Source organism: Callithrix jacchus, chromosome 10 (assembly GCF_049354715.1).
Source record: "Callithrix jacchus isolate 240 chromosome 10, calJac240_pri, whole genome shotgun sequence".
NCBI classification, from domain to species: Eukaryota; Metazoa; Chordata; class Mammalia; order Primates; family Cebidae; genus Callithrix; species Callithrix jacchus.
In genome coordinates this window covers 121,036,870-121,053,437 of record NC_133511.1, presented here as the reverse complement: position 1 = coordinate 121,053,437, position 16,568 = coordinate 121,036,870, and the positions used below count along the sequence as shown (strand labels likewise).

The 16,568-nt window shown below is 55.9% G+C and overlaps 2 protein-coding genes across 17 annotated transcripts in view; one reads left to right on the top strand and one right to left on the bottom strand.

Moving 5' to 3' along the window:
* MACROD1 (mono-ADP ribosylhydrolase 1) overlaps positions 1–1,417 on the top strand; it is a 189,578-nt gene extending 188,161 nt beyond the window's left edge. For 7 of the 15 annotated variants that reach the window (XM_035263077.2, XM_078341274.1, XM_035263076.3 and 4 more), the window contains 5 exons: positions 217–338; positions 420–450; positions 556–629; positions 939–1,020; positions 1,229–1,417. In XM_035263077.2, coding sequence (XP_035118968.1) covers positions 217–338; positions 420–450; positions 556–629; positions 939–1,020; positions 1,229–1,332 — 413 coding nt within the window. In that variant the 3' untranslated portion in view covers positions 1,333–1,417. Of the gene's footprint in view, positions 1–216; positions 339–419; positions 451–555; positions 630–938; positions 1,021–1,115; positions 1,151–1,228 lie in introns of all 15 variants that reach the window. The other 8 variants (XM_078341279.1, XM_078341277.1, XM_078341276.1 and 5 more) reach the window with 2 other exon arrangements.
* A 132-nt stretch (positions 1,418–1,549) lies between these two features.
* OTUB1 (OTU deubiquitinase, ubiquitin aldehyde binding 1) lies at positions 1,550–14,048 on the bottom strand. 2 transcript variants are annotated; one of them, XM_054241011.2, is made up of 7 exons: positions 13,446–14,048; positions 12,325–12,386; positions 11,970–12,068; positions 3,377–3,495; positions 3,109–3,193; positions 2,798–2,992; positions 1,550–2,651 (listed from the first exon to the last, which is right to left on the bottom strand). In XM_054241011.2, exons 1-7 carry the CDS (start codon positions 13,510–13,512, stop codon positions 2,454–2,456), a joined length of 825 nt encoding a protein of 274 aa, XP_054096986.1. In that variant the 5' UTR covers positions 13,513–14,048; the 3' UTR covers positions 1,550–2,453. The 2 variants fall into 2 exon arrangements, with proteins under 2 accessions (XP_054096986.1, XP_002755508.1); XM_002755462.7 differs by having other exon boundaries at positions 13,965–14,048.
* Between the last annotated feature and the right edge of the window lie 2,520 nt (positions 14,049–16,568).

Here is a 16,568-nt window from a genome sequence, read left to right as displayed (position 1 = left end):
AGTCTCAGGCCCATACGGATATGGGGAGCGGGCGCGAAGCGCCCAGAGTGTGCCGATCCAGGCTCGAGGGGGTCCCCAGGGGGGCCTTCGCCGAGGAGGCTCAGCGCCTGGGGAGAAAGGGGTTTCCTTATCCCTTCTGCCCGGGCCGGCAGGGGGAAGCGAGGGAGCTGAGGACGGCGTAGGTCCCGTCTGGTCTGACCCGGTCGCTCCCCGCAGACGTCATCCACACGGTGGGACCCATGACCTACGGAGAGCCCAGCGCCAGCCAGGCTGCCGAGCTCCGCAGCTGCTACCTGAGCAGCCTAGACCTGCTGCTGGAGCACCGGCTCCGCTCGGTGGTGAGGGGCGGTCCGCGGGGGAGGGCGGGAGGCGGGGCGCAGTGACAATGTCCCAAACCCTTCTCACCCCTCCCCACCCAGGCGTTCCCCTGCATCTCCACCGGCGTGTTTGGTGAGTGGGTTTGGACGAAGGGCAAGAGTCAGGGTTGGGCGGGACCTGCTGCTGGCGGGGGGCGGGGCCAGAGCCCAGGACTCACTCCTGCCCCACCGGCCACAGGCTACCCCAGTGAGGCGGCGGCCGAGGTCGTGCTGGCCACGCTGCGCGAGTGGCTGGAGCAGCACAAGGACAAGGTGGGGCCTGGGCCCGGGCGAGGGTGGGTTCCGCACCCCCACCAGTCTGACCAGCCCCAGTCATCGCCCAAGGAGTGAGGGTGCCCAGGGAGTCAGGGTGCAGAGCTCAGGGCCAGGCCCACCCCTTCCATCCCGGTTTCTCCTGCGCGAGGGCACCTGGTGGTGGCGAGATGGGATGAAGACACACAGCCCTGAGCCTCCGTGAAGGGTGCTGGGCCAGGCAGGTGAAAGCCTGCACCTGGTGGGCAGTGACAGGATCCTGGGGCCAGGCATGGTGGCCCGGCCCAGGCTGACCAGCCCCTGGCGCAGGTGGAGCGGCTGATCATCTGCGTGTTCCACGAGAAGGACGAGGACATCTACCGGAGCCGGCTTCCCCACTATTTCCCTGTGGGTGCGTACTAAGTACCCCGCACCGCCCCACCACCCACCCCGACCCCGGCCCCGGCCCACCCTGGGGGCGGGCTCTCACTGTCCTCTGCCTTCCAGCCTGAGGCTCCTGCAGCCCACCCTGACCGGGACTGGTAAGCAGGGCCTGGCACCATGCGGTGGCCCAGGCCCTAGACTAACCCGCCCACTAACACCGGCTCATCCCCAAGCAGGTCGGGAAACCATGGGGCAACCTGGGAGGTCGGGGACACCCACAGACACCTCTGACTCTGCTCTGCCCTCAGACCCGCCTTCCGGACCTCGCTCCCAGCTCTGAGAGGTCGCCAAAGCCTGCAGCCTGGCCACCCCCACTTTCCCTCTGCGCCCACCCGGAGGAGCCTAATAAAGATCACCCTGTGGCAGCTCCTATTGTCTGAGCTCTGACTGTGGGGAGGGAGGCAGCCCAGGTGTTGGATGGAGTCCCTGGCCAGATGCTTTTGCCGGCAAGAGCTCTGAGAGCCAGGTGGACGGCGGCACGTGTGGAAGGCGAAGGCGGCAGCAGCAGTTCACATTTATTGAGGGCCTGCCCCCAAGGAGCTCACAGCCTGGGGGGGCTGAGCCCCTGAATGTGCAGGGGGCAGGGAAGAAAACAAGTGAAGGCAAAAAGGCAGGCAATGCAGAGACACCGTGGCCCAAGCAGAGGGGGTGCAAGGCAGGCACAGGCAGGGGGCCTGGGGGCGAAGGGGAGGTGGAGAACCAGCAGCCCTGCCAAGACCTGAGGACTATGGGCCCCGCACAGGTTAGAAGGCTGCCCTCCCCCACCAGGCTGGCACTGCCAGGGGCACGGGCACCTGTGGGAGGCCCAGATCCTCCACCTGCCCTGAGCCAGGCCCAGCCTCACAAAGGCCCCTCCACCCTGGACTCCCAACCATGCAGACCCCTGATGGAGGGCAGGAAGCTGGGCTCTGGGGCCCTGGCTGGGGACAGCAGGGTGGAAGTGGGGCCTGTGAGGGAGCAGGTCAAGTCCGGGACCCTGGGCAAGTCCCCAAGGAACTTCCACAATCCCATATAAGCCCCTGAGCCAGCTAAGAAGGAAAGTGGGGCCTTAGGGAAGGAAGCGGAACCCAAGGAAGTAGGAGGGGCCTCCAAAAGGCCTGGCCCCTTAAACCTGCTCCTGTCGGGTAAGCTCGGGTGGATGGGTGAAAAGCAGGGGGACCCACCTGGGGGGGAGGGAGCAGCAGACAGAGCAGGCAGGCGGGCAGCAGAGCAGGGACACACACACACACACAGCTCACCACCAGCACCCCCTTTAATAAAACATGGGGGGGGTCATGTGACAGAAAGAAGGGGGTGAAATAGGACCATTTACAACCACACACACACACAAAAAAAAACCTCTGTACATGTCTAGCGCCTGGCAGAGGGGGCAGGCAGGGCAGCAGCAGGCCGGGAGCAGCCCTATTTGTAGAGGATATCGTAGTGTCCAGGCCGGTAGAGAAGGTAGACCTTGGGCTCGGAGCCCTCCGGGAAGATGTGCGGGTTGGTGGTGCCACCCTCGCCGCGGTCCATGTATTCCACCTGGATGGACACACTGAGGGCCTGGGCCAGTGCGATGATGTGGATGTGGTCGCTCTCCTTGCACATGGGCTCCACCTCCTGTGGCACAGGGGCGGGTCAGGCCCCGGTCTCCGCGCCGTACCCCGCCCCAGGCCCTGCGGACCCACTGCACTCCCCAGCCTGGTGCTTGGCCTGGTGCTCGCCACCCGGGGCCTGGCTGAGAGAAAAGGGGAGGGGGACGGCACCTGCTGGCAGAACTCCTTGACAGTCCGCCCACCCTCGATGAAGTGCTCGAAGAATTTGCTCTCGCGCTGCAGGTAGCCCGAGGTGAGCAGCCGCAGGTAGACCACAAGGTAGTCAGAGGTGCTCTGGTCATTGAAGGAGGCCAGCAGGTCAGCGACGGAGGTCTGCTTCTCCACCTGCTCGATCAGGTCCATGAACTGCAGCCACGGAGGGAGAAAGGGCAAGATGGCGGAGAAGATGGGTGGGTGGTCCCCATCACAGCCAGGTGAACCCCTCCACGCTGGCCCAGCCCAAGACAGGCCCCAGGGCTCACCGTGTTGTGGAAATCCTCAATTGTGAACTCAGTGAAGCCCTGGGACACCAGGTCCTCCTTGCTCTTGGCAGACACAGCCTTGAACCTGGGGGTGGGAGGGAAAGGCCGGCCCAGCATGGGCTCCTTGACCAGCCCAGATGCCAGGGCCCAGCCAGCACTGCCCCGCCTGGCAAGGCTAAAGCCCAGCCCATCGCCTGGCCCCAGGTGGAGCTGCACCTCCTACCCTCCCAGCCCACCTGCCTCTGTACCCCATGCCCACCCTTCTCACCGCTGCAATTCCTTGCTGTCATCCAGCAGCGCCTCCAAGTGGGAGAATCCGAAGGCCCGATAGAAACAGTTGCCATCAGGCCTGGTCTTCCGGATGTATGAGTACTTTTTGTGGAGGTCCTACAGAGACAGTCCCACCCCACCGGGTTAACAGAAGGCCAGGAAATGTCCCCAGCAAAGGTCACACTACAGAAGGTGGCAACTGAACTCAAAGCAGCCACCTGCCACCCTGGGCCCCTACAACAGGCTGCCGAATGTGGTAATGGGACTGACTTAGTGGCCCACTGCCCAGAGTCCCCCCAAAAAGCTGCAGGAAGCTGGGCACTTAAGGACAAACTAGTCGCATGGGTCACCAAAGTGCTGCAGGGCCTACAGGACTGTACAAAAACGGGAGTCAGCCTGTCCTCGGCCAATGAGTCTTTTCCACCCTTTCAGCCCACAGAACCTCAGGGCAAGCAAGTCAGGGCGGGGCGGAGTGCTGGGCTCCACACCTCGGCCAGGCAGCTGGGCCCTCTCCCCAACTCAGCTCAGCCCAGCCCAGCCCAGCCCAGCTCCTACCAGACTAACACTTCCCTCACCTCCAGGCCTTGCCCACAGCCCTCCTCTACTTTTTTTTTTTTTAAGATGGAGTCTTGCTCTGTTGCCCATGGGGACTGGAGTGCAGTGGTGCGATCTCTGCTCACTGCAACCTCTGCCTCCCCGGTTCAAACGATTCTCCTGCCTCAGCCTTCCAAGTAGCTGGGACTACAGGCATGTGCATCACCATGCCTGGCTAATTTTATATTTTTAGTAGAGACAGGGTTTCACCATGTGGATCAGGCTGGTCTCAAACTCCTGACCTCAGGTTATCCATCCACCTCAGCCTCTCAAAGCGCTGGGATTGCAGGCGTGAGCCACCATGCCTGTCCTCCCTTCTCACTTCTAAACCCTACCTGCCCACTCATAGGTGCCATCTCCATGCAGCCTTTTACAGGTTCCTCCCGAAATTAAAGGGAGTGTCTCCTGTCTCCTGTGCTTCCCACACTAGTAGGCTGGTAGTGCCGCCTGGCAAGCACACTTCACTCCCCTGGCCTGGGCACCCTTGCCTCTCCCCTACCCATCTTGCTCCCACCCCCAGCTGGTGACCTTGTCTGTTTTTCCTCAGCACGTCTGCCCTTAGCCTCCTCCCACAATCCTCAGAGGATCTGTTCCAGCTGCCACCTAAGCTGCCTCTCCCCTCCACACTAGCCCAACCTCACCTGGCTGGGTGCCATGGCTCATGCCTGTAATCCCAAAACTTTGGGAGGCAGGGTGGGAGAACTACTTAAGCCCAGGAGTTCGAGACCAGCCTGGGCAACACAGTGAGACCCCCCCCATCTCTCTAAAAAAAACAACTGGCCAGGCGCAGTGGCTCACACCTGTAATCCCAGCACATTGGGAGGCCAAGGCAGGTGGATCACCTGAGGTCAGGAGTTCAAGACCAGCTTGGCCAACACGGAAACCCCATCTCAACGAAAAATGCAAAATTAACTGGGCATGGTGGCACATGCCTGTAATCCCAGCTACTCGGGAAGCTAAGGAAGGAGAATCACTTGAACTCGGGAAGCAGAGGTTGCACTGAGCCAAGATTGCCCCATCGCAGTCCAGCCCGGGCAACAGAGCAAAACCCAGTCTCAGAAAAACAAATAAATAAACCTAAGTTAGCTGCACATGGTGGTGCATCCCTGTGGTCCCAGCTACTCAAGAGGCCGAAGTCGGAGGGCTGTGTGGGCCCAGGAGGTCAAGGCTGCAGTGAGCCGTGATGGCGCCACTGCCCCTCTAGCCTGGGAGACAGAGTGAGCGAGATGCTGTCTCCAAAAGTAAAAACTAAAGACATCATCCTAGTAAGTGCCCCCGTCGTCAGGTTTTCCCTCCCTACTGGTATAGGCCCAAAAGCAGATACACATTCAGCTACTTCTTTCAAAGGACGGGAATCCTGCACTTTCTTCCGTTTGTCTAGCTACCCCTCAATTTCTCTTTTCCTTTTTTTTTTTCCCCAGAGAGTCTCACTCTGTCACCCAGACTGGAGTGCAATGGCATGGTCTTGGCTCACTACAACCTCCACCTCCTGGGTTCAAGTGATTCTCCCGCCTCAGCCTCCTGAGTAGCGCGCCACCACACCCAGCTAATTTTTGTATTTTTAGTGAAGATGGGGTTTCACTATGTTGGCCAGGCTGGTCTGGAACTCCTGACCTCGTGATCCACCCACAAGTGCTGGGATTACAGGCGTGAGCCACCGTACCTGGCCGCTATCTCTGCTTTCTTAACAGTGGAACTTCTCATGAATCCATCCGTGCTGTCTCTACCTCCTTCCTCCCTCAGGAGGCTTTTGCTTTAGCCAATGTCAGCTGAACACCCTCAGTTAGAGGGGCAAACCCAGCCCCCAACGCCCCTGGCCACTTAGCGGCACTGAGGCCAATGACCACAGCCCTACCTGGATGCCTCCTGCCCTGGGCTGGTGCCCCCACCCTCTACTTGTCTTCTTCCTGCCTGAGGCCACTCCCCAGCTCTCTAAGCTCCAAGGGTCAAGGACACCACCAAACCATACAACAAGGTTGAATCCTTCAAGGCGTGGTGTGTCACCTGCAAGAAAACGGTCACTGCACACTCAGCCACTGTGCCTGCCATGTGACCACAGGTGCGAGTGTTGTCTCCCGTGTGCCGTCACCGCCCTGCTCAGGCCTGGGACAACTTCTACTTTTTTTGTCTTTTCTGAGACAGGGTCTCCTCTGTTACCTGGGCTGGAATACAGTAGCAAGATTAAGGCTCACTGCAGACTCAACCTCCCAGCCTCAAGTGATTCTCCCACCTCAGATTTCCGAGTAGCTGGAACTACAGGTCACACCACGCCCATTTAATTGTTGCACTTTTTGTAGAGATGGGGTTTCACCATATTGCCCAGGCTGGTCTTGAACTCCTGGGCTCAAGTAATCTGCCTGCCACAGCCTCCCAAAGTGCTGCACCTCCAGCTTCCTCGTTTAAACTGCACTCACTCACATGGCCAGGTACAGTGGCTCACGTTTGTAATCCCCGGGTTTCGGGAGGTCAAGGTGGGAGGATCAACTTCGAGGGCAGCCTGGGCAACATGACAAGACCTCATCTCTACAAAAACTTAAATTAGCTGGGTGCGGTGGCTCACGTCTGTAATCCCAGCACTTTGGGAGGCTGAGGCGGGTGGATCACAAGTTCAGGAGTTCAAGACCAGCCTGACCAACATGGTGAAATCCTGTCTCTACTAAAAATACAAAACTTAGCCAGGCAAGGTAGCATGTGCCTATAGTCCCAGCTACTCGGGAGGCTGAGACAGGCGGCTTAAACTCGGGAGGCGGAGGTTGCAGTGAGCCACGATTAAGCCACCCTGAGCAACAGCAGAGTGAGACTCTGTCTTTAAAAAAAAAAAAAAACTCTCTTAACAATGTTGGTCTCAAGGATTTTTTTTTTGAGAGTCTCACTCTGTCACCAGGCTGGAGTCCAATGGCATGATCTCAGTTCACTCCAACCTCTGCCTACCAGATTCATGCAATTCTCCTGCCTCAGCCTCCTGAGTAGCTGGGATTACAGGTGCCCACTACCACACCCGGCTAATTTTTAATTTTTTTAAAGATAGAGTTTCACCCTTGTTGCCCAGACTGGAGTGCAATGGCGCAATCTTGGCTCATTGCAACCTCCGCCTCCCAGGTTCAAGTGATTCTCCTGCCTCAGCCTCCTGAGTAGCAGGGACTATAGGCATGCACCACCCGGCTAATTTTGTATTTTTAGTAGAGATGGGGTTTCTCCATGGTGGTCAGGCTGGTCTCAAACTCCCAATCTCAGGTGATCCGCCTGCCTCAACCTCCTGAAGTACTGGGATTACAGGCATGAGCCACCGTGCCTGGCCCATTTTTCTGTATTTTTAGTAGAGACGGAGTTTCACCATGTTGACCAGGCTAGTCTCGAAATTCTGACCTCAAGTGATCCCTGCGCCTCAGCGTCCCAAAGTGCTGGGATTACAGGTGTGAGCCACTGCACCCTGCCAAAGTCACAAGGATTTTAATAGCCCCAAGTGTCCATCTCAACTCCAGTCGTGGCCCTCACACCCACTTGCCTCACCACGCCTCCTCTGAACTGAGTGCAGCTGAGATCACCCTCTGAACACCTGCTCCTCCCCCAGCTGCCCCACCCCGGTCACCCACAGCACCCAAAGCCTTACAGTCGCTGCCGACTCCATCACTGTATCCATCCCTTCAATATGTCTGGCATCCAACGGCTTCTCACTCCTCACCTCTACCGCCTGTGGCGGATTCTATTGCACAAGCCTCCTAGCAGCGTCCCTGCCTCCACCTGACCCTCTGGAGTCATGCTCACCCCAGCACAGGAGTGGCCACAGTCGGCCGGGCAAGGTGGCTCACGCCTGTCATCCCAGGACTTTGGAGGCTAAAGTTGGTGGATCATTTGAGGTCAGGAGTTCAAGATCAACCTGGCCAATATGGTGAAACCCCACCTCTACTAAAAATACAAAAATTAGCTGGGCATGGTGGTGGGTGTCTGTAATCCCAGCTACTAAGGAGGCTGAGGCAGGAGAATCGCTTGAACACCTGAAGGTGGAGGTTGCAGTGAGCCAAGATGGTGTCGCTGCACTCCAGTGCACTCCTGCCTGGGCAACAGAGCAAGACTCTGTCTCAAAAAAAAAAAAAAGACTGACTAGAGTCACCTGCTAGATGCACCCCATCTCCCTCAGAGTCCTTTCTCCCCCAACCAGTTCCCTAGCCCCAACCCCTGGGTCCTCATTCTGCTCCAGCCACACTGGCCTCAAGCCATCCAGGCGCCCTCTTGCCTCAGGCCTGGGCCAACACTGCTCTCAGACACCTGTGACTCGCTCCTTGGCCTTTTTCTGTTCATTACTCAAATACCACCTCATCAGCAAGGCCTTCACCAAGCCCTATTTAAAATGGCAAACGCTCCCACTCCCAATCCCCTCTTATTATTTTTTTTAAGATGGAGTTTCTCTCTTGTCACTGAGGCTGGGGTGCAGTGACATCATCTTGGCTCACTAGAACCCCTACCTCCAAGGTTCAAGCGATTCTCCTGCCTCAGCCTAAGTAGCTGGGATTACAGGCATGCGCCACGCCGCCTGGCTAATTTTGTATTTTTAGTAGAGATGGTGTTTCATCATGTTGGTCAGGCTGGTCTCAAACCAGCCTCCCAGAGTGCTATGATTACAGGTGTGAGACCCCACAGCTGGCCTCAATCCCCTTCTCCTTGTTATTTTCCTCCACAGCACTCACCGCCTTCCACCTTCGGACACCCGACACGTCCTAGAGCCCTCTTTGGCTTATCATCTGTCTTTCCACCCTGAACTGTAAGCTTTGCAAGGGCAGGCTTTGTCTGTTTAGTCATTGCTCTGTCTTCAGTACCTCGAACAGCGCCTGGACCACAATCCATGCTCAATAACTGTTAAATAAGTAGCACACCAGGACCACAAAGAGCCCGAATCATTGCTGCTACAGGAACAGCCTTCTGAGCACACTCTCTGTGCCAGGCACTTGGCACAGGGCAAATAAATGTCATCCTAGCTGATCTCACAAGAGCCCATTTATAGAGAGGAGCAAAGTCTGCGCCCAGGCCTGCTCGGGCTCTGCTGCCACAGCTGTCTCTACACAAAGAATGCGGGTGCTGGGGGCACAGGGATACCAGACAGCACGCTCTGGACATCCAAACATCTGATGACTCCATGGGAAGAACCTGGGGGAAGAAGCCTGTCTACTTTCCCAGGGTGGTCTAGCATGACCAGCAGGTCTTGGCATGGGGGCCCCACTGGTGGGCAGTGACATAAGCGGAATGAATGAAGGAAGGTCACCCCCTGCATAGGGAGAGGAGGGGGTTTGTAACCTGCTGCTTACAACACCCGGTAACATCTCCTTCAACCCTCACAGTGGCCCTGTGAGGAAGACAACGCCCTGCCCAAAGAGGAGAGAACAGGGATCTAAGGGCTTCAGGGTGCTGCCCGAGATCACAAAGCTTGAAGCAGTGAAGCCAGGACTGGAACCCAGGCTGTCGGGCTCCAAAGCCAATGCCTCCTCTCCACAGGCACCCTGAGGAAATCCCACTCCCTGAGCAGGAGGTATCTGTAGATCACAGAGCGCACACAGCTGGATCTGGCCTGCAGGTGTTTCGCCCACACATTTAAAATTTGAATTAGCTGCCAAATGTTCAGTCTGGAGCGTGGTTACCTCTGGGTTCTCTTGGAAAAAACAGGTCTGGAGACAATGGAGTGACAGATATGGACACTCCCATTTTCCCCAGGGGCCTCCACTCCCTATTACAGTCTGGCTGATACCGAGCTGTGGTGCCCTCCTTGTTCCACACCTGACTTCCTGGCCATCTTCAGTCACCTCCCCTACAGGTGGAAGATTCTAAGCATCTGTGATCTTTGCAGGGAAGAGAAATGCTTACTAAACACCTACACTGACCTACCAGATACTGTTTCCACACACCCGCTGTGACTTTTTTTTTTTTTTTTTTGAGACGGAGTTTCCCTCTTGTTACCCAGGCTGGAGTGCAATGGCGCGATCTCAGCTCACCGCAACCTCCGCCTCCTGGGTTCAAGCAATTCTCCCGCCTCAGCCTCCAAAGTAGCTGGGACTACAGGCACATGCCACCATGACCAGCTAATTTTTTTCTATTTTTAGTAGAGACGGGGTTTCACCATGTTGACTAGGATGGTCTCGATCTCTTGACCTCGTGATCCACCCACCTCGGCCTCCCAAAGTGCTGGGATTACAGGCTTGAGCCACCGCGCCAGGTCCCCCCTTTTTTTTTTTTAAAGACAGGGTCTCACCGTCACCCAGGCTGGAGTGCAATGGCATGATCTTGGCTCACTGCAACCTCTGCCTCCCAGCATTAAGCGATTCTCCCGCCTCAGCCTCCTAAGCAACTGGGACTATGGGCACGTACCACCACACCTAATTTTTGTATTTTTAGTGAGACAGGGTTTCACCATGTTAGCCAGGCTGGTCTGGATCTCTTGACCTTGTGATCTGCCTGCCTCGGCCTCCCAAAGTACTGGGATTACAGGTGTGAGCCACCACACCCAGCCTTTTTTTTTTTTTTTTTTTTTTTAAAGACAGGGTCTGTCAACCAGGCTGGAGTGCAGTGGTACTGTCATGGGCGTGTGATTCTCCAACCTCAGCCTCTTGAGTAGCTGGGACTACAGACATATGCCACCATGCCCAGTAGTTTTTTGATTTAGAGACAAGGTCTCACTATGTTGCATGGGTTGGTCTTGAACTCCTGGGCTCAAGCGATTCTCTGGCCTCAGCCTCCCAAAGTACTAGGATTCCAGGTACAAGCCACCATGGCTGGCCCCATTTCACATGTCAGCCTCCCAGCCCACAGACCTAGTAAGTAGGTGGTGAAGTCTGCCTCCCTTTGAGCAATGCAGCAGGGCAGTTGGAGGGAATGGTGCCCCCTGCCCCTCCACAAAGATCATGGAGGCATGCTGTGGGAAATGGCCCTCCTGCAACCCTCCTGCCCTACTCAGCACCAGCCTGGTCAGCCCCCCTATGGACACTGAGATCGTCAGCTACCACCAAGCCTGCACCTCCCTCAATCTCACGACTGCCCTGTAGGAAAATGGCTTTTTTTTTGAGACAGAGTCTTACTCTCTTAGGCTGGAGTGTAATGCAGGATCTCGGCTCACTGCAACCTCTGCCTCCCAGGTTCAAGCAATTCTCCCGTCTCAGCCTTCCGAGTAGCTGGAACTACAGGCACCTGCTACCACGCCCAGCTGATTTTTGCATTTTTAGTACAGATAGGGTTTTGCCATGTTGACCAGGCTGGTCTCGAACTTTCGACCTCAGGTCAAAAGTTCCCACCTCAACCTCCCAAAGTGCTTGGGATTACAGCCATGAGCCACTGCGTCTGGCCAGGAAGACGCTTTTATTGTCCCTATTTTATAGATGAGGACACCCATGTTAGAGACACTGAAGGACTTGCCAAGGATACACCTGCTGAGTAGTGGAGTCTAGATGCTGAATCGATTTCTTTTTATTCTTCTGTCGCACTGGCTGGAGTGCAGTGGCACAATCTCGGCTCACTGCAACCTCCACTTCCCAGGTTCAAGCAATTCTCCTGCCTCAGCCTCCTAAGTAGCTGGGATTACAGGCACCTGCCACCATGCCCAGCTAATTTTTTTTTTTGTATTTTTAGTAGAGACGGGGTTTCACCATGTTGGCCAAACTAGATTCAAACTCCTGATCTCAAGTGATCCTCTTGGCCTCCCAAATTGCCCAAGTACTGGGATTACAGGCATGAGCCACCCCACCCGGCCTTTTTTTTTGAAACGAAGTTTTGCTCGTCACCCAGGCTGGAGGGTGTAATGGTGTAATCTTGGCTTCCTGCAACCTCCACCTCCTGGGTTCAAGCGCTGAATCAATGTCTTTTTGAGGTCCCAGCCTGCACACTTCAAGGATCAGCAACAAGAAGTGTCCCCAACAGCCTCCTCCCTCAGGGACAGGCCCAGCAGGAAGCAGGTCTGAAGCAGGCACTCTCCTGCCCCACCCCAGGATGCTTCCCCCGACCTGTGGCCAAGCTCCCACCTTGATCTTCTGTTGATAGATGTTGTCATCTTCAGCATACTCCTTATACAGGACCGAGAGCTCCAGCCGCTCTGACACCAGAGGGTTCTGCACCGCAATCTGGAAGAGGCGGGGATCTGTCACGCTCTGGCGGGGAGATGGAGTGCCCCAGGCCTAATAGCCGGAACGCCCACAAAAGGGCTGGGCTGCTCAGCCAGTGGCACAGTGACCCCCAGAAAAACAGCCAGTACCTAGCACAGCCTGGGGAGGAGGGAGCTTCCCAAGTAGAGACAGACAACAGACCTCAGGCTCAGCCTATGCATTGCCACAGTGGGGCTGCTGGCCACTGCCTCCCTCGCCCGCTGCAGCCCCTCACCTCTTGCTGAATTCGGTCCTGCTGAGCCATGATGGCTTCATCATAGGCCAGACAGTTAACACCTGAGAAAAGGAAAAAAGCAACGATTACAGGTGTCCTGGCCATCTCCACTGCAGGCAGCTGGGTCAGGCACAAGAGCAGCCCAGGGGCAGGACGACAAGCTTAGAATCTGGAAGCAAGCATGTTACATTCTGCCCCACCTCAAATGTGTCATCTTGGCAAAGTCCCTTCCCCATCTGGGCTTTCATTTCCTCATATTTAAAAAGAAGGCGCAGAGGTGCACCGTGGTACCCCTAAGGTGCGCTCTTCCAGCTCTGACACCCGCTTCCTCGGGTTAACATCACTTCCCAGCAGCCTGGGAATGTTCTGGGGCCAGGCGGGGTCTCCTGGGAAAAGTAAGATGAGGAGGCAGAATCCTGGGGTGGAGGAGAGCTTCCTGTGAGCCTGCACTTTGCTCCATCACCCCTTCATCCTCTTGCCTCCTGGATATTGTTAATAGTGCCCATTTTACAATTAACAAAACAAGTGCAAAGAAAGCAATCTGCCCAAGGTCGTAACTAGCAAAGACATGTGGTCAAACCCAGGTTTGTCTAATTCCAGGCTGAGCTCTTCAGCACAATACCTCTCCCTGGCTACTTCACAGTGGAGACTGTAAAATGGGGTGAATACCCCCGCCTTTCTTAGAGGCATACCAGTATGTGCTCTAGGATCATCAGCCAGCTGGGCAGGTCCACCCGGAGTTGAGGAGCCAGGAGACCTGAATTTTAGTCCTGACTCTCTCTTAATGTGATCTTGAACAAGTCCCTTCTGGGCCCGTTTTCCCATTTCTCATTCCCTCAAAGTGTTCGGTGAGAATGAGGTGCGTGTACTGAATGACTTTTAAGGTCAACCCTTTTGGGGCTCGCCATCCCAGATTCTCGGCTGGGCGTCGACGTGCCCTTTTTGCACTACTCAGCGAAAGAGGTGTCCCTGCCACCCAAGTGACCTACGTGGTCCCCAGGGCCCAACTCATAGGCGGGAAAAGACAGAGTGGGGTCATTTTTGAAAAGCCCATCTTCTCAAGAGACTAACAATGCCTAGGCAGGCGGAAAGGGGCTGCAAGGCCAGAAAAGGAGGCTTACCGGAAAAAGTCGCAGGCCTCAGGGACAGACCCCGCAGCCCCTCACATCCCAGGGCCGCCTGCGACATCCCGAACGGCACGCCCGAACCTTTGTGCTCCGGAACCCAGCGAAACCCGAGGCCCTCACGGCGCGGGCTGCGGTGGAGCAGCCAAGGGGGCCCAGCCCTGACCTAGGCCTCGGCCTAAATGCAAGGACTGGGGCGGGAGGGCTCAGCGCCCCTGAAGCCTGGAGCCAAGGGGCCGGGCGGAGGGCGGGGCAGCCCAGGCCCCGCCCCGGGCGCGCACGCTGTAGAAGGGCATCGGGCCTCGGCCCGCCTCGCCTGTCCTCCCTCCCGGCCGGGGGTCGCGGCGGTGGCTCCTTCCATTGTGAGGGGGAGGGGAGGCAGCGGAGGTGGAGGAAGGGACCCCCGCGCACTTCGACCCCACCGCCGGAGGCCCTGCCTCTCCTCTCTCATCGGTAGCAGCTGGCCCGGCATCGCCCCCACTAGCCCGGGCCGGACATCCCTCCTTGGATCTGTACCTTCGGAGTCGCTGCCCAGCGGCTCCTGCTTCTGCTGCTGAGGTTCCTCCGCCGCCATCTTTAAACAGCGCCGCACTGCCGACCGCTTCCGGGTTGCCAATTGCCCTCCTCCAGGAAGTGAGCCCCTCCTCGTGGCCCCGCCTCGGCAACGGCCCTAGCAACGGGGTTCTCTTAGGCGTTGTCAACGAAAGGGCTCCCAGTCAAGTGGCAGTTGCTGCCACGCTAGGCCCGCGGACCTGAGACCCCTAGAAGAGGCCGGCCGACCCCGGTCCGCAACTCCATCCCACACACTGGTTTGGCTCCATCTTCTCAGCCTCCCGAGGTTCCAGGTGGTGATTTCAAAGCCTCCTAGAGCGAATTCCATTTTCTTTTCAATGGAGTTTGAAACGCGGATTGTGTTATTGAAAGAAGTAGAAAGGTGAAATTAAAATCACCGAAGGCAGCATTCCTGCTGCGGGCTTCCGCACGCACTGCATGCGACCGTAGCTGCAGTGCAGAGCAGCATCTGGCCCAGGAGACAGGAAGTCGGCCAGCGCCGGGGCGCCGGCGTAGCCCCACATCGCGGCCCCACCTAGCCTGCCGTTCTCCGCAGGCTTTGGTAAGCTGCTTCCGGCAGGGAGAATGCGTCCCTTGGTGTCAAGCCAAAGCCTGGGACCTAACTTTGAGCTCTGTGTCCTTCTGGTTGTGACAAAGCAGGGCCTCTAAAAAAAGAAGGAAAGAAGAAGAAAGAAGAAAGGGTCTTGCTATGTTGCCCAGGGTAGTCTCGAACTTCTGGACACAAGCGATCTTCCGGCCCTGCCTGAAGAGTAGCTGAGACTCCAGCCGCCAGCCACCACGCCCGGCTAAAGCAGGGTCTTTATAAAAGCAAAGACTTAACAAAAAAGGAAAATAAAGGTTACAGGAGTTAAGCAGAGGTGCTGGAGGGAAGTGAGTGTGGCTGTGAAAGGAAAAGTCTGGATTCTTGTGAAGGTGGAAATGTGCAATACCCTAACTGTATCAACATTCTGGTGTATGCTTTACTACAGTTTTGCGAGATGTTGGTGTGGGCAGGGGAGATTGAGTAAAGGATACATGGAATCTTGATAATTTCTTTAAGTTGCCTGTGAATTATCTAAAAATTAAGTTTAATTTTTTTTTTTTTTTTTTTGAGACAGAGTCTTGCTCTGTCGCCAGGCTGGAGTGCAGCTCACTGCAACCTCCACCTCCTAGGTTCAAGCAATTCTCCTGCCTCAGCCTCCAGAGTAGCTGGGACTACAGGTGCGCACCAACACAGTGGGCTAATTTTTTGTATTTTAGTAGAGACGGGGTTTCACCATGTTGGCCAGGCTGGTCTTGAACTCCTGACCTTGTGATCTGCCTGCCTCGGCCTCCCAAAGTGCTGGGATTATAGTCGTGAGCCATTGCACCCAGCCAAGTTTAATTTTTTAAATGGCAAATATTAGAAACAAATGCTTGTTCCTCAGTGCTGAAAGAAGAACTAGAGCTCAGACAAGGAATTTTCTCAGCAAGGCTATTTACTTCTGGAGAAGGGTGTGTCTCACAGATGGAGCAGTGGTGAGAGCACACCTGAACAGGGGAAGGAAAGGGGTTCTCATCCCTGAGGCAGGTATCCCTTCTTCTGTGTCATTCCCCTATTGGCTAGGGTTCGACCACACACTCTAAGCTAATTCCCATTGGCTATTTTAAAGAGAGCAGGGGTATGAGCCAGAGTAGCAGAGCAAGCAGTTTGGTGGGAAGGACGGTTACAGAACAGGTAACTAAAGGTGACTCAGATCAGGTGACCAGGATGAGTCAGGACAGAGCAGGTGACCAGGGGAACAGATGTGAACTGATTAGAACTGTCAGGAAAGTTGTTTACTGAAACTAGAGGCAAGGGGGCAAAGAGAAACCAGGAAGTTAAACTTTAAAATGGGGGACAAAGAATAAGAGAACTGAACATATTGACATACTGATTTTTTTAGGAGAAACTTGGGGCTCACTGTATTTAACAGCAAAAATGGCTGTGTGTGGTGGGTTATGCCTGTAATCCCAGCATTTTGGGAGGCCAAGGTGAGAGAAATACTCAAGCTCAGGCATTGCTGGAGAACAGCCTGGGCAACATAGGGAGACCCACCCCCGCATCCCTGCAAAAAACATTTAAAAAAAATTATCCAGGTGTGGTAGCATGCACCTGTGGTCCCAGCTACTTGACAGGCAGAGGTGGAGGATAACCTGAGCTCGAGAGGTAGAGGCTGCAGTGAGCCATGTTGGCACCACTGCACTCCAGCCTGGATGACCCTTTGAGACACAGCAAGACCCTGTCTCAAAAAAAAAGCAAGGCCAGAGATGCCGAAGCTGCTGCATCAGAAAGAGGTCACAGTCTGCGGCTCAGGTTCCTGACTTTTTACTGTCTAGGGTTCTTTTTATGACCATCATCCTTTAGCACTCAAGGAGGCTGCCTCCGTCAGTCCCAATCAGCCTCATTGGGTCCTGCAAGGACAGGAGTGGAGTATGACTGAATGGTTTCATTAGGTGGCGCCAGTCCTGGAGTAGGTGTAGTGGGTACCTGGGTTCACCACACTCAGCTCACATTGGCCTTCTCACAGCAAGTCTACAAATGCCACA